This window comes from Ranitomeya imitator, chromosome 2 (assembly GCF_032444005.1).
Source record: "Ranitomeya imitator isolate aRanImi1 chromosome 2, aRanImi1.pri, whole genome shotgun sequence".
Taxonomy (NCBI): domain Eukaryota; kingdom Metazoa; phylum Chordata; class Amphibia; order Anura; family Dendrobatidae; genus Ranitomeya; species Ranitomeya imitator.
This window is the reverse complement of record NC_091283.1, coordinates 577,806,622-577,833,115: the sequence shown is the minus strand read 5'-3', so window position 1 is coordinate 577,833,115 and position 26,494 is coordinate 577,806,622. Positions and strand designations below refer to the sequence as shown.

At 42.8% G+C, this 26,494-nt stretch overlaps 1 protein-coding gene across 1 annotated transcript in view; it reads left to right on the top strand.

The window, feature by feature from the left end:
- CD40 (CD40 molecule) overlaps nt 1-26,494 on the top strand; it is a 124,152-nt gene that overhangs the window by 54,442 nt on the left and 43,216 nt on the right. Inside the window, exons 2-5 of the mRNA XM_069752191.1 lie at nt 10,739-10,808; nt 16,575-16,700; nt 17,509-17,655; nt 21,537-21,630. Of these exons, the coding sequence (XP_069608292.1) occupies nt 10,739-10,808; nt 16,575-16,700; nt 17,509-17,655; nt 21,537-21,630 (437 nt within the window). The remainder of the gene's footprint in view (nt 1-10,738; nt 10,809-16,574; nt 16,701-17,508; nt 17,656-21,536; nt 21,631-26,494) is intronic.

Below are 26,494 nucleotides of genomic sequence, written 5' to 3'. Positions count from 1 at the left end.
TGGGAAAAATGTTGTGGCATTACTAGACTCTGGAAGTGTGGTGACTCTGGTGAAAGCTAGTCTGGTGGCACTTCCATCTGGTCCGTCTGACAAGTTTTCTGTAACGTGTGTGCATGGTGACACCTGCTCGTACTTAACAGCGGTCATATGGATTTCTACTCCCTATGGGTCAGTGCAGCACAAAGTGGGACTCGTTCCCGCATTGTTACAGGATGTAATCCTGGGCAGGGATTTTCCCTACTTTTGGCAGTTGTGGGAGAATCAGTTGCTCCTTCACGGTAGCTGTACCCGTGAATCTTCTCCCATGCCATCTGGAGGTCCCGAGTCCCTAGAGGAGACCCCACAGGAAGATGTTGCTGGGGAGGTTAGTGAATCTAACCTTCCGTACCCCTTTTCTGTCATGGCGGGGGAAACGGAGGAAACTGAGGAACCCCAGCGAGAGGCGGTGGCAGATAGCCATCTGGCACCCTGCCTGCCAGATTTGGGGGTCCAGGTGGATGACTTCCACAGCGAGCAAATGAAAGATCCTACCCTGACTCCGGCTAGGAAAAATGTAAAAATGATAGATGGGGTACCCGTAGAACCTGACACTAGGCTAGCGTACCCGTATATGGTTCTTGAAAATGATTTGCTCTACCAGGTAGAAAAAAAGGGGAAGACACAGTGCAACGGTTAGTGGTACCCAAACCTTATCGGCGGAAGGTACTGGATTTGGCCCACGGACATATAATGGGGGGACATCTGGGGGTACAGAAAACCACAGAAAGGATATTGCATTGTTTTGTGTGACCTGGAATACATTATGATGTGCGTAACTATTGTGAGTCCTGTCCAGAGTGCCAAATCGCGGCCCCTAAATCTGGGTTCCGTAGCCCTTTGGTACCCCTTCCTATCATTGGGGTCCCTTTTGAGAGAATTGGGATGGATTTGGTTGGGCCCCTTCCCCGATCCGCACGTGGGCACCAACATATCCTCGTCATCGTGGACTATGCCACTCGTTACCCGGAAGCCGTCCCTTTGCGTAACACAGCTACCAAGACGATCGCCAAGGAATTGGTACAAGTGTTTAGTCGGGTGGGAATTCCAAAACAGATACTCACCGACCAGGGGACTCCATTTATGTCGAGGGTAATGAAGGAGCTCTGCAGGCTCTTACAAATAGACCCGTTGCGTACGTCTGTCTATCACCCTCAAACAGATGGCCTGGTTGAGCGCTTCAACAAAACCTTAAAACAGATGTTCCGGAAGGCGATAGACAAAGATGGGAAGAACTGGGATTACTTGTTACCCTATTTGCTGTTTGCCATTAGGGAAGTTCCCCAGTCTTCCACAGGGTTTTCGCCTTTCGAACTGTTGTACGCCCGTCGTCCCCGGGGACTGCTGGACGTCGCAAAAGAAACCTGGGAAGGACAAGTCACTCCCTTTAAAACGGTGATCGACCATGTAACACAAATGCAGGATCGTATTGCCGCTGTCATGCCCATTGTTAGGGACCATATGTTACAGGCCCAGGGAGCCCAGAGGCAAAGTTATGATAGAGGCGCTAAGGTCCGTACATTTGCACCCGGCGATAGGGTGTTGGTCCTAATCCCTACGGTGGATAGTAAATTCCTGGCGAAATGGCAGGGCCCATTTGAGGTCCGAGAAAGAGTTGGTGAAGTGAACTATAAAGTGTACCAGCCGGGTAAGAGAAAACCGGAACAGATTTATCATGTGAATCTGATAAAATCCTGGAAAGACCGCTCTGCCCTAACGGCGGATCTGCCCCGTCCGGTTTGTTCACCTACCGTACCGGAGGTGCAGGTTGCCGAGACTCTCTCAGAACGACAAAAATCTGAGGTTAAGCAATTTTTGTTACAGAACCGACAGTTTTTCTCCGAAAAACCTGGCCGGACTAAGTTGGTGAAACATGAGATTGTCACAGAGCCTGGCGTCACTGTTCATGTGAAGCCCTACCGGATTCCGGTAGCCCGCCGTGAAGCCGTCTCCCGGGAAGTGATGGCAATGTTGGACTTAGGAGTCATTGAGGAGTCGCACAGCGCCTGGTCCAGTCCAATTGTGTTGATACCTAAACCGGATGGCTCCATCCGGTTTTGTAATGACTTTAGGAAACTGAATGCAGTTTCTAAATTTGATGCGTACCCTATGCCCCGGGTCGATGAGTTGATCGACCGGCTTGGTAAAGCCCGATACATTACGACCCTGGATTTAACAAAGGGGTACTGGCAGATTCCTCTGGCCGAGGCGGCCAGAGAGAAGACGGCATTTGCTACACCAGAAGGTCTGTTCCAGTATGTCTATATGCCGTTTGGACTTCACGGAGCTCCCGCAACGTTCCAGAGATTGATGGATCGAGTCTTGAGGCCTCATAGACAATACGCTTCTGCCTACCTGGATGACATCGTAATTTACAGCATGGACTCGGAAACTCATATCCAGAAGGTACAAGCGGTGATTGATGACCTGCGAGATGCAGGTTTAACGGCAAACCCCAAGAAATGCCACATCGGGCTTGAAGAAGCCCGATACTTGGGCTACGTGATTGGCCGAGGAGTGGTTAAACCCCAGATCGACAAAATACAGCCAATTCAGGGCTGGCCACAGCCAGTGAACAAAAAACAAGTACAGGCTTTCCTGGGGATTTCCGGCTATTATCGCCGGTTCATACCCAATTTTGCAGCCATGGCTACTCCCTTGACGGATCTTACCAAGGGGAAGGGTTCCATCATGGTAAAATGGACCTCAGCTGCTGAAAAGGCCTTCCACAGCCTGAAACGGGCTTTGTGCTCTCAGCCCGTACTAGTGACTCCTGATTTCAGCAGCGAGTTTGTGGTACAAACTGATGCCTCTGATACTGGTGTCGGAGCTGTACTTTCCCAGGTGAGGGACGGAGTCGAACACCCGGTCCTCTACCTCAGTCGGAAACTGAATGTACATGAGCAGAGGTATGCGGTGGTTGAAAAAGAGTGCCTAGCCATTAAATGGGCTCTCGACTCCCTCAAGTATTACCTGGCTGGTAGGAAGTTTAGGCTGGTCACAGACCATGCCCCTCTCAAGTGGATGCACCTCCACAAAGACCGTAATAGTCGGGTAACCCGGTGGTTTCTTGCCCTGCAGGCTTACTCTTTTACGGTGGAGCACCGACCTGGGGTGCAGATGGGGAACGCCGATGCCCTATCCCGAGTGCACAGTTTCAAGAGTGTTCTTGCTCGACTGGAGTGGTCTGAGCAAGGGGGGGGATATGTAAGACTCATGCTGGTGTGGTAGTTGGAGGCAGGTATATCTCGCCCAGGTGTTTGTCCTATGTGAATTAGGCCACTCAGTATCTTCAGGGTGCTAATGGGTTAATAAGTGCAGGAATAAAAGATGACCAGCTGGGGGTTTCCAGCGTCAGCCTGGGGCACACAGATTGCCTGTCTGTGTGAGACAAACGTGAGTGAGAGCTGTGTTCAGGAATTGTGTAATGTTAGCTGGGTGGGAGAAGCCCCCCCAGCTGTTGAGATAGCAACATGTTGGTTTAGTTAGCGCCGGACAGGCTAGGATTTATTTTTATGTTTTGTTTTTCTATGTTGCTTTCACGTTAATAAATCTGACCTGAGGTCAGCTTGCTGAGAAACCTGCTGTACGCCTCAGATTAAATGCACAAACCACGTGGCCTTTGACCCCAGCAAAGGCGATCCCAGACTGTTGTGTCACACAGCGTACTCAGGACAAATTGGAAAACAACATTTGAGGTCCAATTTCTCCTGTTACCCTTGGGAAAATAAAAAATTGGGGACTAGAAAACTTTTTGGTGGGGAAAAAAATATAATTTTTTCTTTAACGCCCGGGCATTATAAACTTTAGTGAAGCCCCAGGGGATTAAAAGTGCTCATCACACATCTAGGTAAGTTCCTTAGGGGGTCTAGTTTCCAAAATAGGGTCACTTGTGGGGGGTTTCCACTGTTTAAGCACATCAGGGGCTCGTCAAACGCAACATGGCGTCCGATCGCAATTCCAGCCAATTTTAGGTTGAAAAAATCAAATGGTGGTCCTTCACTTCTGAGCCCTGCCATGCAGCCAAACAGTAGTTCCCCCCCCACATATGGGCTATCAGCGTACTCAGGACAAAATGTACAACTTTTAGGGTCCAATTTCTCCTGTTACCTTTGGGAAAATAAGAAATTGGGGTCTAAACGATCATGTCTGTAGAAAAAATATGATTTTTTATTTTCATGCCCGGGCATTATAAACTTCTGTGAAGCCTCTGGGTGTTCACAGTGCTCATCATACATCTAGATAAATTCCTTAGGGGGTCTGGTTTCCAAAATGGGGTCACTTGTTGGGGGTTTCTACTATTTAGGCACATCAAGAGCTCGTCAAACGCAACATTGCACCGGATCGCAATTCCAGCCAATTTTAGGTTGAAAAAAATCAAACGGCGCTCCTTCACTTCTGAGCCCTGCCGTGTGCCCAAACAGTGGTTCCCACCACATATGGGGTATCAGCGTACTCATAGTAAAATGCACAACAACTTTTACTGTCAAGTTTCTCCTGTTACCTTTGGGAAAATAAAAAAATTGGGGTCTAAACGATCATGTTTGTGGAAAAAATATGATTTTTAGTTTTCACGCCCGGGCGTCATAAACTTCTGTGAAGCCCCTGGGGGTTCAAAGTGCTCATCACACATCTAGATAAGTTCCTTAGGGGGTCTAGTTTCCAAAATTGGGTAACTTGTGGGAGGTTTCCACTGTTTACGCACATCAGGGGCTCGTCAAACGCAATATGGCGTCCGATCACAATTACAGCCAATTTTAGGTTGAAAAAAATCAAACGCCGCTCCTTTCCTTCCGAGCCCTGCCGTGTGCCCAAACAGTGGTTCCCCCTCACATCTGGGGTATCAGCATACTCAGGACAAATTGGACAACAACTTTTGTGGTCTAATTTCTCCTTTTACCCTTGGGAAAATAAAAAAATAGTTGCTAAAAATCATTTTCGTGACTAAAAAGTTAAATTTTCATTTTTTCCTTTCACATTGCTTCTGCTCCTGTGAAGCACCTGAATGGTTAATAAACTTCTTGAATGTGGTTTTGATCAGCTTGAGGGGTGCAGTTTTTAGAATGGTGTCACTTTTGGGTATTTTTTGCTATATAGACCCCTAAATGTGACTTCAAATGTGAGGTGGTCCCTAAAAAAATGGTTTTGTAAATTTTGTTGTAAAAATGAGAAATCGCTGGTCAACTTTTAACCCTTATAACTCCCTAACAAAAAAAAATTGTTTCCAAAATTGTTCTGATGTAAAATAGACTTGTGGAAAATGTTATTTATTAACTAAATTTTGTGATATATTTCTCTGTTTTAAGGGCACAAAAATTCAAAATTTGAAAATTGCAAAATTTTCCAAATTTTCGTCAAATTTCCATTTTTTACAGAAATAAATGCAAGTTCTATAAAATAAATTTTACCACTATCATAAAGTACAATAAGTCATGAGAAAACTTTCTCAGAATCGCCAAGATCCGTTGAAACGTTCCAGAGTTATACCCTCATAAAAGGAATGTGGTCAGAATTGTAAAAATTGGCCCGGTCATTAAGGTGCAAACCACCCTCTGGGCTTATGGGGTTAATAAAATAAACATTCCAACAGTATAGGGCTCACCACAATCAGGCAGTCTTTAAATAAATATGCCTTGAAGATCACAGTCACACAGCTCAAGAGTTGTGGACAGCTATCCAGGCTGAGTGTGAACAATGGCTGTCTCCACTGAACCTGGAGGAAGGGAATGGCGTGTGCAATATCAGTGCAAACCTCGTGGCAGCCCTATGCCGTGGTAACATTACACACGTGCCTAGCATAGCCCACGTACTCAACCTGGTAGTACAGCAATTTCTCTGCCACTATCCCAGCCTGGATGCGCTGCTGCAGAAAGCACGGTCATTGTGTGCTCACTTCCACTGTTCGCACCCCGCGAGCGATCGCTACAAATGTCTTTTGTTCTACCACCGGTTGATATGTGATGTGCTCACACAATGGAAATCCACTCTGCACATATTGCAGCGACTAGCAACAGCAACGAGCCCTGGTGCAGTATGTGAATTTGCATAGCCTGTCCCATCAGAGTACAGACGTGGTGCAAATCACGCTTGTGGAGTGGGCACAAATGAATGACCTCTGCACCTTTCTGCACAGTTTCTAATGGCTGCTAAGATGATTAGAGCTGACAGTGCTGTCATCAGCATTACTATTCCAGTCATTTACATATTGGAGTCCACGAGAGGAGATGGTGGTCGCAAAGGAAGAGGAGAAAGCAAGAGGATGCGAAAGGGATAACAATATCTCTAAGTTCTGTACTGTCGTCATGCAAGCGGGTGCCGTGGGAGGGTGGATTACAGTGATCGAAGGGAGTCATGTTACCAGACAAACTGTTAGTGAAGGTGCAGGAGCCGAGGAGGAAGAGGTGATGGGCGTGCAACAGTCAGAATATGAAGAGGATAATGATTCCCTCTCTGTTGTTCATGGCAGAAGGAGATGTTGGAAGCAAGCTTGAGTGTTACACCACCACTAACACACCATGAACTTGTACCTCATGTAAGCGTCTAACATATGAATGCCTTCATCCTGCACTATCTGCAACATAATGCCTGTATTGTTAGAATTAGAAATAGTGTGTCCTGATGAATAAGCACATCTGGCTGTCCCCTGAAAGTGTAGACTGCCTAAATTTCATCAAGATGAACAAGTCATGGCTCCAATGATTTTTGCACCCCTGTTGCAGACTGGGCAGAATAGGCGATAGTATAGATTTTAGTGCGTTGCATTGATCATGCATTATTGCAGTCTGTGACACCTTTGTCATGGTTTTTGTGCTGGCTGTTGCTACTGCTGCTGATGTTACTAACAATGTTTTGAAATGTGGAGACACCATCTGGTGGGTTGCCTGTAGAGGAAGGAGTGTCAGAGCCACATTATACTATTTCTACTCTGGGAAAATTGATGCCACTTTAGTGGTGTCTGCCCCTAATTTTTGAAATGTTTGGACTCCAAGTTGGGTCTCCTTAATGTGTGTTGAATTAATTTGGCAGGGTTCTCAAAGCATCAGGTCTACACCTGTCACTCATCCACCTGCTACTGATCAATGTTTAAGCTAGAAATGCTGGTTCAAACCATGTCCCATGCATCCATACTGCGCAATTATACTGTTTGTACTCTGGGTCAGTTGAGCGATTGGAGAGTTGTGATGTGGGGCGAAACAAGGATAATTGGGGTGCAACCTCTGAGGACTGTACTGTGTGTGATGTTAAGGTGTAGGAAGAGGAGGAGAGGCCACTTGATGCAGCGCTTGCCATCCACTCGAGTACATGCTGTTTACTGCCCTTATCTACAAGGTGTACCACTGTGTGGCCGCCAAAGAAAGGTAGTCAAGTAGCCCGTCCATTAATAAAACTTGTCAGTTGTCTTTTAATAGGATGTTTGTTCAGTAGAGCTTTCAGTAGCATTACCACCTGCCACATGTACATCTCGATCACCAAGCCTATGCCATCTTCCACCACAGCTTTGCTTTTTCCCACTCATGTTGGATGTACCCCTAGGCCCACACCAGGCAGTCTCCTGTTAGTAAATTAACAATGTATATTTATTTGTTGAGATAGTGTGGCTGGACTACAAAATTATCACAAAAGATTTAGATGCTGAAATGTGGACTCCTGGAAGGACAACATTTGGCACAAAGCATTTAGATGCTGAAATGTATAACTGTTGGCTGGAGCACAATAATAGAACAAACTATTTAGATTAGGAAATGTGGCCTCCTGCTTGCACCACAGTTTTAGCTCAAAACAACTTTGATTAGGATATGTGGCCTCCTGCATGCAGCACAATATTAGCAACAACAATTTAGATTAAGAAATGTGGCCTTCTGCTTGCTCCAAAGTATTACCCCAAACAATTTTGATTAGGAAATGTGGCTTCCTGCCTGACCTAAAATATTAGCACAAACAATTTTGATTATGAAATGTAGACTGGTGCCTGCACCACAGTATTAGCACAAAGGATTTATATTATGAAATGTGACCAGGTGCCTGCACCACAGTATTAACCCAAACAATTTATATCATGAAATGTGGCTAGGTGCCTGCATTACAATATTGGCATTTAGAATATGAAATATGGGCTGTTGTACATACCACAGTATTAGCCCAAATTATTTAGATGAGGAAATATGGCATGGTGCCTGCACCACAGCATTAGCCCAAACGATTTTGATCATGAAATGTGGACTGGCACCTGCACCACAGTATTAGCACAAAGGATTTAGATTGTGAAATGTGGCCTGGTGCCTGCACCAAAGTATTAGCCCAAATTATTTAGATTATTAATGTGGCCTGGTGCCTGCACCACAGTATTAAGACAAAAATTTTGACTATGAAATGTGGCCTCCTGCTTGCATTAAACTATTAGCACAAATGATTCTTATTAGGAAATGTGGCCTCCTGCCTGCACCACAATATTAGCCCAAACAATATAGATTATGAAATGTGGCATGGTGCCTGCACCACAGTATCAGCCCAAATGATTTTGATTAGGAAATGTGACCTCCTGCCTGCACCACAATGTTAGCACAAACTATTTTACTAGAAAATGTGGCCTCCTGCCTGCACCACTATATTAGTTCCTACAATTTTAATTAAGAAATGTGGCCTATTGCCTGCACAATAATATTAGCACAAACATTTTTATTTAGAAAATATGGCCTCCTGTCTGCATCACAATATTATCACAAACGATTTAGATTAGGAAATGTGGCCTCCTGCCTGCACCTCAATATTACCACAAACGAGTTAGATGCTGGTAGGTCGATTTCACACAGGATCCTATCTAACTGAACTATCTGGCAATAAATCACCTATCTGACTACTTACAACAAGAGCAGCCTCCTCCTATCAGTTATACTGATAAAATGGCGCCACCAAAACAACATGTCCGCTTTTTATCTGGAGTGGAACATGTGACTTCAGCAGCTAATTACAGAAGCCCTTGTGTCTGGACACTGTGGATGGTTTCTGCACCATGACTGGCTGCCAGAATGTCCGCACATTAGGTTAATAAAAAGAAAAAAAGAATAACAGTCCGCCATTCCTCTGACTTCTCCCCAGCACCTCCTCTCATCAAACACGTCCCCCCGCTCATCATACAGCACCACTATACTAGTCCTAACAAATGCATTAGTGGAAATACGATAATTTATCGAACTTCGCCATAATTTTGCCAAATTTGAAGCAAAATGCTCAGTAATCTAAATAAGTATTCAAATGAGCTATGTTTGTGCCAAATTTGAGATTGGCAAACGTTTTACAAACAAGTTTGCTCATCTCTAATTACAAACTGTATTGAAGAATTTAGGCACAATAACCATTATGGTTTTAACTAAATATATTTGAGGCCATTGCACTTGAACAGTCCATATTGGCCTAACAGCCAAAAAAGGGAAAACAGAAACAACTCTCAACTCATAATGGGTATGCAATTGTGGGCATATAGAGAAAAGGGCCCCTGTGCAAGAACATTATATGGGCCCTTTGCAATCCCAGAGCTCCTAAAAATGCAAAAGGGCACCTACTTTGAAGGTTGAAATGAGCCCCATTACTTCTTGGTCCCCTGTAAAGCCACACAGGTTGTACCAATGATAAGTCCGCCCCTTTGGCTACCTCATACCCTCATTTATAGCCAAAGCCTACTAATAGTCTGGGTACACATCTTTCAAAAATTGTATAACTTCATGGTGTTTTTTCACTGTTGCATTCTACGTCCCCATCATATTGACAGCCTGTGCTCTTTTCAAATGGTGCACAAGACAGGGCGTACACTCAATTTTTCCAGCAACTAGCAGACTGTTATCAGCTGTCCAATTGTATAAGTATAAGATGTCAGTTGTTGACCTAAGCTTGAGAGCAACTACATATACCGTATTCACATTTGATTACATGTTAATGTATGAATGACACACAGTACAAAGTCCCTATATATGAGAAGCTCACGGACGAAAAATAGAGTTTTCTGTACTGTTCGGCATAATAGACAGTAGGAACATTTTGGACTAGTCCTTGATGACTCTTTACATGCTACAGTAGATATTTATGTAGGGAAGTTTCTAGCAAACTACTGAAGTGCAGAATGTAAGCCATGCGCCATGACAAGTTTTTGAACTTTCATAATTGTTATTCATTTTACCAGCACGATCTCAGCACGTTTCCTCCATGGCTTCTAATATAGAAAATACTTTGTCATTTTTCTTTGGGAGCAGGCATTTTCCTAGTCATCAGAAAGACTGATGCAGCAACTAAAATACTGTTATTCTTCATCACATAGAAAAACAATGATAACATATTTTATTATCTACTAACAGAGTGGGAATTACTAATATGAACTATCACATTGGGGAAAACTTACATTTAATGAATACCTTATCTTCTGCTGCTCTCAACACATGCTGCCTGAGACGAGCGCTTATTAGAGGAATTCTGTGTGTAGGGAGACCTGTTTAATAGCTCACAAAGGGGCTCATTTATGAAAACTTGTGCAAGTAAAAAGTAGACCATTTTTTATGGTATATATTATAGGTTAGAAAGTTGTTTGCAATGGGCAATGTGTTTCTTGCAGCCATTTTTATATTCTAAATGGGTCCTAATGAATGGTTTACCTGAGCAATTCGGTATGTATTTGACATAACACTAATGTCTATACTGTATCTTCTTTTTGTAGAGTTCAGAATTGCAGTGTGATGATAAAGAATACGAGAAAAACAACAGATGTTGTTCATTATGTGACCCAGGTAAGCATATATTGGATACAAATCAGTAAAAAAAACCATCAGGCCTATTCAGCAAGCTGGTATTTCCACAATTTTGGATCCTAGACCAGCTTTGACAACTTTAAGAAAATTGTGCAGGAGGGGATGTGATCAAGAGTCAAATTCATCATAATTTAAGCTCAAAAAGTGGTGTAAATTACAGTAGAAATATGTGCCAACTTCTGTCTTGCATAGTTTTCTGGAGGTGGCACACAATAGTTGAAACCATTAACCCCTACATGACCTTGGAGGTATCCATACGTCCAGGTTGTTAAGTACTTACTGACCTTGGATGTATGGATACGTCCAGGCGATATTGCACTCACAGGAGCTGTGTGTGTGAGATCGCCGACGGGTGTTCATTTGACATAACAGCTGACACCAGGAGCAGTGCCCACACACTTCTGTCAGATTAACCCTCCTCTAAATGCTGTGATCAAATTTGATTGCACCATTTAGAAGGCAGGCAGAAGGAGGAGTCTCCCTCTGCTCTCCAATCAGCGCCGCAGCGACGTCAACTTGAGGGGCCGATTGTTGCCATGGTGACCTGATGTCGTCATGATTACTCTGGGTCCCTAGACTCTGGCAAGTCAGGCAAAATAAGGCAAAAAAATATGTTTTTATCATACCACCAAACAAGAAGTGTAATAAAGTGTGATTAAAAATACTAATGTAAATAAAAATGGTATAGCTGAAAACGGCATTTTGCCTTGCAAAAAACAAGCTGCCACACAGCTCCATTAACGTAAAATTTAAAAAGGTTCTAGCTCAGATGCGATGCTAAGATATTTCTTTTTATTTAGTTTAGTTTTTATTGCGTAAAAGCGCCCAAGCTAAAAAAAATTGGATATAAATGTGGTATTGCTGTAAACGTACTGACCAATGAATAAAGCTGCCTTATATAATAATAATTTTATTTATATAGCGCCAACATATTCCGCTGCGCTTTACAAATTATAAAGGGGATTTGTACAGACAATGGACATTACAGCATAACAAAAATCAGTTCAAAATAGATACCAAGAGGAGTGAGGGCCCTGCTCGCAAGCTTACAAACTATGAGGAAAAGGGGAGACGCGAGAGGTGGATGGTAACAATTGCTTTAGTTATTCGGACCAGCCATAGTGTAAGGCTCGGGTGTTCATGTAAAGCTGCATGAACCAGTTATCAGCCTAAGTATGTAACAGTACAGACAAAGAGGGCTATTAACTGCATAAAGTGTATGAGAACATGATGCGAGGAACCTGATTTTGGGTTAAGTTTTTTGAATGGGCTACACAGGGATAGTTAGGTAAATGCGCTGAGGTGGTAGGCCAGTCTGAACAGATGCGTTTTTAGTGCACGCTTAAAACTGTGGGGATTGGGAATTAATCGTATTAACCTGGGTACTGCATTCCACAGAATTGGTGAAGCATGTGAAAACCACACGTAGAATGGCATAAAAAACACACAAAAACAACTCCTGAATTGCTGTTTTTTGTTCATTATGCCTCCAAAAAAATAGAACAGAAAGCGATCAAAAAATGTCATGTGCCTGAAAATAGTGCCAATAAAAACGTCAAGTTGTCCCCCAAAAAACAAGCCCTCACATGACATTGTTGACAGAAATATAGAAAAATTATAGCTCTCAAAATATTGCAATGTAAAAACTTGCTTTTGCCAAAAAAAGCATCTTTTAGTATGTGTACAACCAAGAATAAAACTCAATATCTGGTATTGCTGTTAGCACACTGACCCGATAAAGTAATCTAATCACTTGTATCGCACGAGGAATGGCATAAAAAATGAATAAAACCAATTCTTCTCCTGCTGTTAATTTGTTCAATCTGCCTCTCAAAGATCGCAGCAAGGCTCAGCTCACATTTATCCTGCGCTCTGTGCTGAGCTCTTAAACCAGCATTTCCATGTAAATCTCTTAATTACATGTTTCAAACGGAACCCCCGGCGTAAAATTCCCTATAATGAGACAAATGGAGGCACTGTGGACTCCGTCTGGCCTATGATTTGGCGGTGTCCATCTTTTGGCTTCCATAAAAGCGCGGTCGGCCACAGTTTTGTGCACCTCTGAAAAGAAGGAAATCACTGAACAGAGGCCAGATGGAGCACAGAGTAACTCTGCTGCCTAATTATAGTGAATGGTTTCCTTAGGGGTTTCATCTGAATCATGTAATTGGGAGATTTAGATGGAAACCCGATGTAAGTGCTCAGCATAGGGCACAGAATAAATGTGATAACAAACGTTATGTAAAATGTTCCCAATAAAAGTTTCAAAATAATCCACAAAAATACCCACTCAGGTCCATCATCATCTGTTAAAAGAAATATAGGGGCTTCCATGTTACTCGTAGTGCTATCGCTCCTCGCCCCCCAAAAATATCCAGCAAATTCTGCACTCCCAAATCCAAATGTCTCTCCTACTTCTGAGCCTCATAGTGTGCCTATACCACATTTAGCATCCACATGTTTGGCATTTCTGTAGTGATGAGAGCCTGCCTAATTTACGAGTGCGTGTATTCAAAGCACGAGCACGAGCTGGATATAAAGTACTGGGCATCACTACTGCCACTACAAAATGGGGTCACTTGAGGGGGTTTTCTGCTATTCTAGCACTTATAGGCTCTGTAAATGGAGTCTGCAAGCTATTCTAGAAAAATCTGCACTCCAGGAGGCAAAAAGCGCTCCAGGAGGCAAATAACATCCCTCCTGAGTTTCGCTTTGTGGCTAAGCAGTACTGTACAGCCACATATGGGGTATTTCCACATTTAGCAGAAATTTTGTAACACATTTTCGTGCCATTTTTACCCATTTTCCCTAGTGAAAATTTAAAAATTGGGACTAAAACTAAATTTTTGTGATTAAAATGTAATTACCGGTATTTTTTCTTCACTGCCCAATGCTATAAAATTCTGTGACACACCCGTGGTGTCAATATGATCACTGCACGCTTAGATGAATTTATTGAGAAGTGTAGTTTGTAAAATGGGGTCACTTATGGGAGGGTTCTGCTGTTTTGACACCAAAGGTTCTCCCAGTGGGTCATGACACCCACAAACCATAACAGTGAAATCTGCCGTAAATTCTCAGTTTTGCACTGTGCTTGAAAAGTAGTTCCCGATTTCATGTAGGGTATTGGTATATTCAGCTGAAATTGCATAATATACTGAGACATCCGTTTTTTCCTGTTAGCCCTTATAAAAATGTAAAATTTGGGGTAAAACAAAATTTTAGCAATAAAATCGCTCAATGGTATAAAACTCTGTGAGGCACATGTGTTGTCAAAATGCTCACTACAGCCCTAGATTAATTTATGGAAAGGTGTACTTTGTAAAATGATATCACGTATGGGTGATTTCTACTGTTCTGGCACCTCAGGGGTTCTGCCATTGTGACATGGTACCCTCAAACCATTCCAGCAAAATCCAAGCTCCAATATAGTGCTGTTTCCCCTTCTGAGCTTTGTACTGTGCCTCAAAAGTAGGTTTTGACCTCATATGGTGTATTGTGTACCTGGGAGAAATTGCACAACAAATTGTATGGTACAAAAAAATTGGGCCTAAAAGAACATTTTTTTTGGAAAAATGTGATTTTCCTATTTTTACAGCTTAATGTTATATAACCTTCTGTGAAGCACCTGAGGGCTCTGTTTAGGCACTTCAGGAGCTCTCCAAAAGCGAAATGGTGTCCGCTAATGATTCCAGCAAATTTTGGTTTCAAAAAGTCAAATGGTGCTCCTTCTTTCTAAGCCCTTCCATGTGCCCAAACAGTAGTTTTCCCCCACATATGGGATATCGACATACTGAGAAGAAATTGCAAAATTCTCCTGTTACCCTTGTGAAAATAAAAAAAACATAGGGCTAAAGAACATTTTTATGGGAAAAATGTGATTTTTTTTTTCTACGACTCTACGTTTTAAACTTATGTGAAGCACCATGGGGTTTAAGGTGCTCAACACTCATCTGGATACATTCTTTGAGGGGGTCTAGTTTCTAAAATGCAATCACTTTTTGTGGCGGGTTTCCACTGTTTAGGCATATCAGTGGCTCTCCAAATGCGACATGGCATCCGCTAATGATTCCAGCAAATTTTGCTTTCAAAAAGTCAAATGGCACTCATTTCTTTGAGAGCCCTGCCACGCACCCAAATAATAGTTTTTCTCCACGTATTGGGCAACGACGTACTCAGGAGAAATTGCACAACAAAGTGCCTGATGCATTTTCTCTTGCTACCCTTATGAAAATGCTAAATTTGGGACTAAAGGAACATATCTGTGGAAAAAATTTGATTTTTTTTGTACGATTCTACGTTTTAAACTTAATGTGAAGCACTCTGGGGTTCAAGGTGCTCTCCAGACATCTAGATACATCTCTTGAGGGGTCTAGATTCCAAAATGGCATTACTTGTGGGGGGTTTCCACTGTTTAAGCACATCAAGGGCTCTCCACATAGCATCCACTAATGATTCCAGCCAATTTTGCATTCAAAAAGTCAAATGGGACGCCTTCCCTTCTGAGTCCTGTCGTAAAGAAAAATTTTTGTCAAAAAAAGTTAAATGTTCATTTTTTCCTTTCACATTCCAGTGAATCATATGATGGGTTAATTTGCTTTTTGAATGTGCTTTTGAAAACTTTGTGGAGTGCAGTTTTTAGAATGGTTTAACTTTTGGGTATTTTTCTGTCATATAGATCCCTCAAAGTCAATGGAAAAATGAGAAAAAAATGTTTAAAAAATTGTGCTGATGTAAAGTAGACATGTGAGAAATGTTATTTATTAACTATTTTGTGTGACATAGGTCTTTGATTTAAGAGCATAAAAATTAGAACAAAATTTTTTCAAATGTCTGTTTTTTTTCACAAATAAAAGTAATCTTTATCAAACACATTTTACCACTTTCATGAATCATTACCTTTCTGAATTTTTTCCTCATTTTCCAATACACTATATGGTAAAATCAATGGTGTCAGTGAAAAGTATAACTTGTCCCCAAAAAAACAAGCCCTCATAGGGCGATATTGATGGAAAAACTAAAAAGTTATGGCTCTGGAAAGAAGGCGAGGAAAAAAGAAAAATCAGAAAAAGAAAATGTCCATGGCCACTCCTGCAGCTTTTTTTCCTGCTTTTTTTATAATTACCGCCTTAGTTAGCAACCAGTAATGAGTTTAAAGTGTGTGCATTAAAATACTTAGAAGTGGCTGTGTTCTGTCATTTCTAGTGCAGCTCCTATCCTTTCCTGCATCATGGGTCTGCAAGCGATACTATCAGGCTCACACAGCATCTCCTGTGTGGACCAGAGGTCACTCCCTCAATCTAAGGCTATGAGACTAAGAACAATGCTCTCATAGGCTTACATCATGAAATAAACTAATGGTCAAATGTGTGAGCCGGCAAGTCAGAGCTGTGGTACATGATGCAAGAGAAAAACTGAGGTGTTATCTGAACATGCTCGGGTGCTAACGATGTCTTCAGCGTGCTTGAAAAATTTGTTTGAGTCCCCGCGACTGCGTGTCTCGCGGCTATTTAACAGCCACAACACATGCAGGGATTGCTTGCTCGTTAGGCAATCACTGCATGTGTTGTGGCTGTCGAACAATCGTGAGACATGCAGGCTCGGGGACTCGAACATATTTTTTGAGCACATCGAAGACACTCGGTTAGCACCCAAGCCTGCTCTGATATCACCTTATTTGAGCACGTTCATTCATCACTATTAACTATTTTTATGTGTTTCAATGTCTAAATTTATCATTCACAGGAGAAAGACTGCTCGAAGACTGCACAGAGCTTAATAAGACATTATGCATCCCCTGTTCTGTCGGAGAATACCAGGAAAAATACAATAGAGAAACTAGCTGTCTTCTGCACAAAGAATGCAATGAGCGTACGTGGATCTGTGATTTCTCTGTACGGATGCACTGCTGATCTAACTGCGCTTTCGGTGCTTCCTCCTTTGACTCAGTAGACATGTGATCACTGGGGTTAAGGGGGGAGGAGGAACTGCTGAATCCTAGGAGACTCAGATTAGCTCTGCTATGCAGCCAGACTACATTTCTGCTACAACTTAAACTAATATACCAGTTCCAGTTACAAGGGAAATCAGAAAAACATGTAGATATTGAAATGTCCTTCAAAGGTTTTTTTTTAACCTTATGTAGGGCACAATATGTTGAATATATGAATAATAAATAATAAAAAAAACACTGACAATCCATATCGCTGTTATTGTATAAGCATAATTGTTACAGAACATGAAGCAAAATTTTAAATGTATTTTAGTGGTCCCTTGCGGTCGTATGATTTTTTACGCTAAGGTATGTGATCTAACAACTCACCAACTACCCACCACATCTCCAGACCCAACAAGGAATTAAGGTGCTAATGCTGCCTGGCTATGTTAGATGTATAAATATATCGTTATAGGACATGTTCATCATACTAATAGCAAATAATACATGCTCACATTTACAGAGGCTACCTCACATATGAGATTAATCCAAATTTACTCTATAATCCATCATGACTTTGAAGCTTAGTACGCAGTTGTGTCCAGGCTGTTTTATAGATGTATTTCTAATGACGCATGATGTTTCTATCAACATTATTGAATATATTCAATCGATTTCTTGACTTGTCTTAACCTGTTTCAGATTTTTCTTAGTTTTCTAACCAATATGTTCTTTTTACATTAGAGCTTGGATTTCAGATTATAAGTAAGGGAACATCAACCCAAAACGTAGATTGCAGATGCCAATCTGGGAAGCACTGCTCAAGCGAAGCCTGTGAGACGTGTGTGCTGAACAAAGTGTGTGGACCAGGAGAAGGTGTTATACAGAGGGGTAAGAGAAAAGATATGGTCAACTGAAGTGGTTAGAAGAGGAAATTCAGAAACATCTTGGAAAAAAAAGTGTAATATGACATGACCATGCCTTCCAATTGCTGCCTATGGACCACTATAAACATGTCACCAAATGATAAACCAGATCGCAGACTTTTCCTTTAATTTAAGACCCATTAATTTAATATGGCTGATATGGAAGAAAAAACACATAGCACTCCATAGCGCACGCAACATGGAATAGAAAAAAACATCAGTTTTGACCAATTCCAGCTCTAATCACTTGATGATATTGTAGTACACAATACTGTTGTTAAAGAGGACCTTTCACCACATTTTTCATGTTTAACTGGACACAGGATGTAATACTGTCTGCAGAGCTGAATAAAAAAAAATGTTTGTGTGTTGTTTTTTTTAATTACATTTCTCCATTGCGGAAATATTAGCAATCAAAGTATTTCATAGCTGATAAGTCAATTTTTCGTAAATGCATGAGGGTGTTATCAGAAAGTTTTCACTGAGGATATATACAGTATTTCTTTCCCTTGTATGATGTTGACCAATCATAAGCAGCGATCAACTTTTAGGCTGTGTGCACACGCTGCAGTTTTTTCGTGTTTTTTTTGCGTTTTTTCTTGATAAAAACGCTATAAAACCACAAAAAAACTGCATACAATAAGCATCCCATCATTTAGAATGAATTCCGCATGTTTTGTGCACATGTTGCGTTTTTTTCCGCAAAAAAAAATGCATTGCGGATTTCCCACTACTAAATCCATTGGGAAGTGTCCGGAAAAAAACGCGGCAAAAACGCATCAAAACCGCGGCAAAAAGGCGTCAAAACCGCGGCAAAATCGCGGCAAAAGCGCATGCGTTTTCTTGCGGATTTCTTGCAAAAAATGTCCGGTTTTCTCAGGAATTTTCTGCGAGAAAACCTGAATGTGTGCACTTAGCCTTAAGGGAAATACACCTTAGCTAAGACGAATATGCTATTCACTTTGAGATATATGATGATAGACAGCCTAATCTCACTGCAGTGTTGCTGTGAGCACAGCAGACAGATGTGTGATTACTAACACCTTTGAGTTCTCACTTCCAGATAGGCATTGTGAGGAAAACTTCTGTCTGCTATGCTCACAGCAACTTGTAATCGCTCTGCTATGAGATCAGGCTTTCATTACATCTCACACAGGAGTAGCCTGTTCAGAGCCATTGTGGAGTGTTCTTCCTTCCTTTGACTGTTGCTGCCCGCTAATGATTGGTCAGCATCAAACAGGGGATGAAATACACGCCTTTCGGGAAAATTATCTGATAACACCCACTTGGACTTAATGAAAATTAACTCACTATCTACTAAGTACTTTGATTGCTAATATTTCTGCAACAGAGAGACAAAATAAAAATAAAATTAGTTTTATTCTGCTCTGCAGCCACTATAACATCCTGTGTCCATTAACATGACAAATTTGGTGAAAGATCCTTTTTAAGTTGAATTGAATAGTTGGTGTTCTTGATAAACTGCAACTATTGTTCAGGACTATTGGTGACATCTATAAGTCAAGTAAAATAGGTAAAATTAAGGTAATAAGAATGCTGCAGGATATACAATCCATACTAAAATACAATGATTTCAATTACTAGGTATATACGTGCCGTAATGTAACATAATATTACCAATAAATTCTACTTATGTCTTTATCCTACATATTGATAGCTATATTCTGTAGAGCACTAATTACCTGTTTTTTGTTAGGTATTTTACTTATTATCTCCTTAATCCCTTAACGACCTATGACAGATATATCCGTCATAGGTTGCGTCCACCTCTTTAGTGCTGATGTCATTGCTGAGGCCGCACCTTTTCCGGCACATGACAGTTGATCTGATCAGCTGTCATGTTCCCCTAATAGTCGCGGGTGGAATCGCGATCTAGCCACGGCTGTTAACCTGTTAAATGCCACTGTCAGCTCCGGCCATTGACATATAAGTCACATGACCACAGGTCGCTGATGAGTTGGCATGACAACCCGGGATCTGCAGAACACCCCTGTGGTTGTCATTGTTGAACTGCTATGAGCTGGTACTCATAGCAGATGAGCATTTTTGTTACACTGAGCAGGTCTGCAACCCTGCTATGTGTAACAAAAGCTATCAGAAGATCGCAGCTTCTAGTCTGCATTGGAGACTATTGAAGCAAGTAAAAAGTAGAAAAAAAAGTTTTTAAAAATATTAATTTTTAAAAAAAAATATAAACGTTCAAAGTACCCCCCTTTTACCCCATTCAAAATAAAATAATTAGGGTTGAGCGAAACGGGTCGGCCACTTTCAGAAGTCGCCGACTTTTGGCAAAGTCGGGTTTCATGAAACCCGACCCGACCCCTGTGTGGGGTCGGCCATGAAGTCGGCGATCTTCTGAATGTGGTATCGGAATTCCGATCCCGAGTTCCGATATGTTTGCAATATCGGAAATCGGTATCGGAATCCATATTTAATGTAAAATAAAGAATTAAAATAAAAAATATCGCTATACTTACCCTCTGACGCGCCCTGGTACTAACCGGGAACCTTCCTTCCTTCGAATCAGCGCTTGCAGGACCTTGCGGTGACATCGCGGTGACGTCGCGGCTTGTGATTGGTCGCGCGGCCGCCCATGTGACCGCTCGCGCGACCAATCACAAGCCGCGACGTCACGCAAGGTCCTGCAAGCGCTGATTCTTAGGAAGGAAGGCTGCCAGAAAGAAGCAGGGCGTGTCCGAGGGTGAGTATATACCTAATAGGAAGGTCAGAGGGTAAGTATAGCGATATTTTTTATTTTAATTCTTTATTTTACACTTAAATATGGATCCCAGGGCCTGAAGGAGAGTTTCCGCTCCTTCAGACCCTGGGAACCATTGGGCCATTGGACCATTGAACCATTGGGCGGCCGCGCGACCAATCACAAGCCGCGACGTCACCGCGACGTCACCGCAAGGTCCTGCAAGCGCTGATTCGAAGGAAGGAAGGTTCCCGGTTAGTACCAGGGCGCGTCAGAGGGTAAGTATAGCGATATTTTTTATTTTAATTCTTTATTTTACACTTAAATATGGATCCCAGGGCTTGAAGGAGAGTTTCCGCTCCTTCAGACCCTGGGAACCATTGGAAACCCAATGCACTGCATTGGGTTTCGAGTTTCGGCCGACCCCGACCCCGACTTTTTTATAGGATCGGCCGATTTCACTCGACCCGACTTTTGAAAAAGTCGGGTTTCGTGAAACCCGACCCGATCCTATAAAAGTAAAGGTCGCTCAACCCTAAAAATAATTTAAAAAATGCACATATTTGGCATTGCCGCTTTCAGAAACGTCCACTCTATCAAATTATATAAAGAATTAATCCAATTGGTAAATGGCATGACGAGAAAAAAAATAAAACGCCAGGATTACATTTTTTGGTCGCTGCAATGGGCGATTATAACATCGTATCTATCCCAAAATGGTAGCAATAAAAATGTCAGCCTGGCGTACAAAAAATAAGCCTGCACCAAGACCTAGATCCCGAAAAATGCAGATGCTATGGGTCTCGGAAAATGCCATTATTTTTTTTAAAGGAAGACTAATCTATTGTGGTGGTGGGGAATACGGCAGTAAAGAGGAGGTTCACAAATGTCTGGTCTGGGGTTCACGGACTACCAATGTAGCTGTTGGATGGGGTACTGTGAATCTTTTTAGTCAAGTCCAATAGACACTTATAGACACAAGGAATGACAAATATGTAAATGCAGTCTGATTCTTTGTGGATAGCATAGTATTACAGAAGTTATAATAATAGTTTGTATATTGCATTGTATTACACTTTCATGTATGTTTCTTTTTTTTTCTGTTTATGTGTTTATATTTTTGTCAGCTACCAGATTATCTGACACACAATGCTCACTATGCAAAGAGGGGACGTATTCAAGCAAAAAATCAGATGTGGAGCCATGTAAAAACTGGAGCAAGTAAGAAAACACTTACGCAGCATGGTTCAGAACAGTTATATGTAGTATTAAATTCAATAGATAAATATACCATTGCTGGCAGGGTGCCGGAAGATTACCAATATTTAATTTATTTCAGCAGTATTATTGCGCTTATCTGAATTTTCCAAGCTTAACTTCTAAGATCTCCATTCATAGTGAAGTTAGAAAATGTAAGATCTTGCATCTTCGTATCTAACATCTGTAATAAATCTGTATTAATTTTGTATGCCACTAAATACATTTTGAAAACAGTCTAGGGTATTTGTTTCCAGTTCTGAATACATTAAGCAGCTTAGCTCATTAATACTTGAAAATAGGAAATAAAACATAAACTGAATAAGTAAAAATTATTTCAGTATTTTGTGCTCATGAGGAAATCTGTGGAGTATTATGGACTCAAAACCCATTTTCATTAACACACCAATTATAATGTAAAAATGCTAAGTATTTTGAGAATAGAAATAAACGATCTGCCAACAGTAGCTTGTTGATGGTTTCCATACTGCATAGGGTAAAAGCAAATTAGTACATTAAAAGGAAACTGTCATCCACAACCACAGGCAGCACGAATCATATACTGGTTGTGCGAACGCAGCCAGATATGCTTTAGCATTTCAGAGTAAACATACAATTAGGTCCAGAAATATTTGGACAGTGACACAAGTTTTGGCATTTTAGCGGGTTACTAGTGATGAGTAGTGTTGAGCATTCCGATACCGCAAGTATCGGGTATCGGCCGATACTTGCGGTATCGGAATTCCGATACCGAGATCCGATATTTTTGTGATATCGGGTATCGGTATCGGAAGTGTAAAATAAAGAATTAAAATAAAAAATATTGTTATATTCACCTCTCCGGCGGCCCCTGGACATCAGCGGGAGGATCCGGCGTCCGGCACGGCTTCTTTCTTCAAAATGCGCGCCTTCAGGACCTGTGGAATGACGTCCCGGCTTCTGATTGGTCGCGTGCCGCCCATGTGACCGCCACGCGACCAATCAGAAGCCGCGACGTCATTCCTCAGCTAAAGTCCTAGAATGAGCGCCTTCTAGGACCTGAGGAATGACGTCGCGGCTTCTGATTGGTCGCGTGGCGGTCACATGGGCGGCACGCGACCAATCAGAAGCCGGGACGTCATTCCACAGGTCCTGAAGGCGCGCATTTTGAAGAAAGAAGCCGTGCCGGACGCCGGATCCTCCCGCTGATGTCCAGGGGCCGCCGGAGAGGTGAATATAACAATATTTTTTATTTTAATTCTTTATTTTACACTTTAATATGGATCCCAGGGCCTGAAGGAGAGTTTCCTCTCCTTCAGACCCTGGGATCCATGAGGATACATTCCGATACTTGATGTCCCATTGACTTGTATTGGTATCGGATATCGGTATCGGCGATATCCGATATTTTTCGGGTATCGGCCGATACTATCCGATACCGATACTTTCAAGTATCGGACGGTATCGCTCAACACTAGTGATGAGCGAATGTGCTCAGATAATGTGTTAGCATGCTTGTGTGCTAACTGAGTGTTTTCAGAGTGCTCGAAAAATATGTTCGAGTCCCTGCGGCTCCATGTCTCACATCTGTTCGACAGCCAAACCACATGCAGGGATTTTCTGTTTGTAAGGCAATGCACCATGTGTTTCAGCTGTCTAACACACATGAGACATGGAGCCGCGGGGACTCAAACATACTGAAGACACTCGGATAGCCCCGAGCATGCTCGGATGACACCTTATCCTAGCACATTCGCTCATCACTCATTTTTACCAAAACACATGTGCAGACTCACAGTTATAATTTGAGAGTATGCACATCCTAATTGGAGTAAGGGCTTAGTAATTACAGCTCTTTAATATGTAACTGCCTCTTTTTAAAGGGAATAGTATGCAATATACAGTCATGGCCAAAATTTTTGAGAATGACACCAAAATTATATTTTCACATGATCTGCTGCCCTCTGGTTTTTATTAGTGTTTGTCTGATGTTTATATCACATACAGAAATATAATTGCAATCATATTATGAGTACCAATAGGTTATATTGACAGTTAGAATGAGTAAATGCAGCAAGTCAATATTTGCAGTGTTGACCCTTCTTCTTCAAGACCTCTGCAATTCTCCCTGGCATGCTCTCAATCATCTTCTGGACCAAATCCTGACTGATAGCAGTCCATTCTTGCATAATCAATGCTTGCATTTTGCCAGAATTTGTTGGTTTTTGTTTGTCCACCCGTCTCTTGATGATTGACCACAAGTTCTCAATGGGATTAAGATCTGGGGAGTTTCCAGGCCATGGACCCAAAATCTCTATGTTTTGTTCCATGAGCAATTTAGTTATCACCTTTGCTTTATGGCAAGGTGCTCCATCATGCTGGAAAAGGCATTGTTGGGCGCCAAACTGCTCTTGGACGGTTGGGAGAAGTTGCTCTTGGAGGACATTCTGGTACCATTCTTTGTTCATGGCTGTGTTTTTAGGCAAGACTGTGAGTGAGCCGATTCCCTTGGCTGAGAAGCAACCCCACGCATGAATGGTTTCAGGATGCTTTACAGTTGGCATGAGACAAGACTGGTGGCAGCGCTCACCTCTTCTCCTCCGAATAAGCTGATTTCCAGATGTCCCAAACAATCGAAAAGGGGATTCATCAGAGAAAATGACTTTGCCCCAGTCCTCAGCAGTCGACTCCCTGTACCTTTTGCAGAATATTGGTCGGTCCCTGATGTTTTTTCTGGAGAGAAGTGGCTTCTTTGCTGCCCTCCTTGAAACCAGGCCTTGCTCAAAGAGTCTCCGCCTCACAGTGCGTGCAGAAGCACCTCACACCAGCCTGCTGCCATTCCTGAGCAAGCTCGGCACTGCTGGTAGTCCGATCCCGCAGCTGAAACAGTTTTAAGATACGGTCCTGGCGCTTGCGGGTCTTTCTTGGGCGCCCTGGAACAACACTGGAAGCTCTCTCCTTGAAGTTCTTGATGATGCGATAGATTGTTGACTGAGGTGCAATCTTTGTAGCTGCGATACTCTTCCCTGTTAGGCCATTTTTGTGCAGTGCAATGATGGCTGCACGTGTTTCTTTAGAGATAACCATGGTTAACTGAAGAGAAACAATGATACCAAGCACCAGCCTCCTTTTAAAGTGTCCAGTGATGTCATTCTTACTTAATCATGACTGATTGATCGCCAGCCCTGTCCTCATCCTCACCCACACCTGTGTTAATGGATCAATCACTAAAACGATGTTAGCTGCTCCTTTTAAGGCAGGACTGCAATGATGTTGAAATGTGTTTTGGGGGTTAAAGTTCATTTTCTGGGCAAATATTGACTTTGCAAGTACAGTAATTGCTGTTAACCCCTTCCCGACCTGTGACACAGCGTATGCGTCATGAAAGTCGGTGCCAATCCGACCTGTGACGCATATGCTGTGTCACAGAAAGATCGCGTCCCTGCAGATCGGGTGAAAGGGTTAACTCCCATTTCACCCGGCCTGCAGGGACAGGGGGAGTGGTAGTTTAGCCCAGGGGGGGTGGCTTCACCCCCCGCGTGGCTACGATCGCTCTGATTGGCTGTTGAAAGTGAAACTGCCAATCAGAGCGATTTGTAATATTTCACCTAAAAAACTGGTGAAATATTACAATCCAGCCATGGCCGATGCTGCAATATCATCGGCCATGGCTGGAAACACTTAGGTGCACCCACCCCACCGATCGCCCCCCCAGCCCTCCGATCTGTGGTCCGCTCCCCTCCGTCCTGTGCTCCGCTCCCCCGTCCTCCTGTCCGCTCCCCCGTGCTCCAATCACACCCCCCGTGCTCCAATCAAACCCCCCCGCACTCCGATCCCCCCCTCACAGCGATCCCCCCCATGCTCCGATCCACCCCCCCGCACAGCGATCCCCCACCTCGTGCTCCAATCCCCCACCCCGTGTTCCGATCCACCCCCCCGTGCTCCAATCCACCCCCCGTGTTCCGATCCACCCCCCCGTGCTCCGACGCCCCCCCATGCCCTGATCTCCCCCCTTATACTTACCTAGCCTCCCCGGGGTCCGTCTGTCTTCTTTGCTGGGCGCCGCCATCTTCCAAAATGGCGGGCGCATGTGCAGTGCCCGCCGAATCTGCCGGCCGGCAGATTCGTTCCAAAGTGAGTTTTGATCACTGAGATATAACCTATCTCAGTGATCAAAATAAAAAAAATAGTAAATGACCCCCCCCCTTTGTCACCCCCATAGGTAGGGACAATAAAAAAAAAATAAAGAATTTTTTTTTTTTGTTCCACTAATGTTGGGGTAAGAACTAGGGTTAGGGGCAGGGTTAGGGGTAGGGTTAGGGTTAGGGGTAGGGTTAGGGGTAGGGGTAGGGTTAGGGGTAGGGTTAGGGGTAGGGGTAGGGTTAGGGGTAGGGTTAGGGGTAGGGTTAGGAATGTGCACACGTATTCTGGTCCTCTGCGGATTTTTCCGCAGCGGATTTCATAAATCCGTAGTGCTAAACCGCTGCGGATTTATCGCAGATTTACAGCGGTTTTTCTGCGCATTTCACTGCGGTTTTACAACTGCGATTTTCTATTGGAGCAGTTGTAAAACCGCTGCGGAATCCGCAGAAAGTGACTTGCTGCGGAATGTAAACCGCTGCGTTTCCGTGCAGTTTTTCTGCAGCATGTGTACAGCGATTTTTGTTTCCCATAGGTTTACATTGAACTGTAAACTCATGGGAAACTGCTGCGGATCCGCAGCGTTTTCCGCAGCGTGTGCACATACCTTTAGAATTAGGCTATGTGCACACGGTGCGGATTTGGCTGCGGATCCGCAGCAGTGTTCCATCAGGTTTACAGTACCATGTAAACATATGGAAAACCAAAT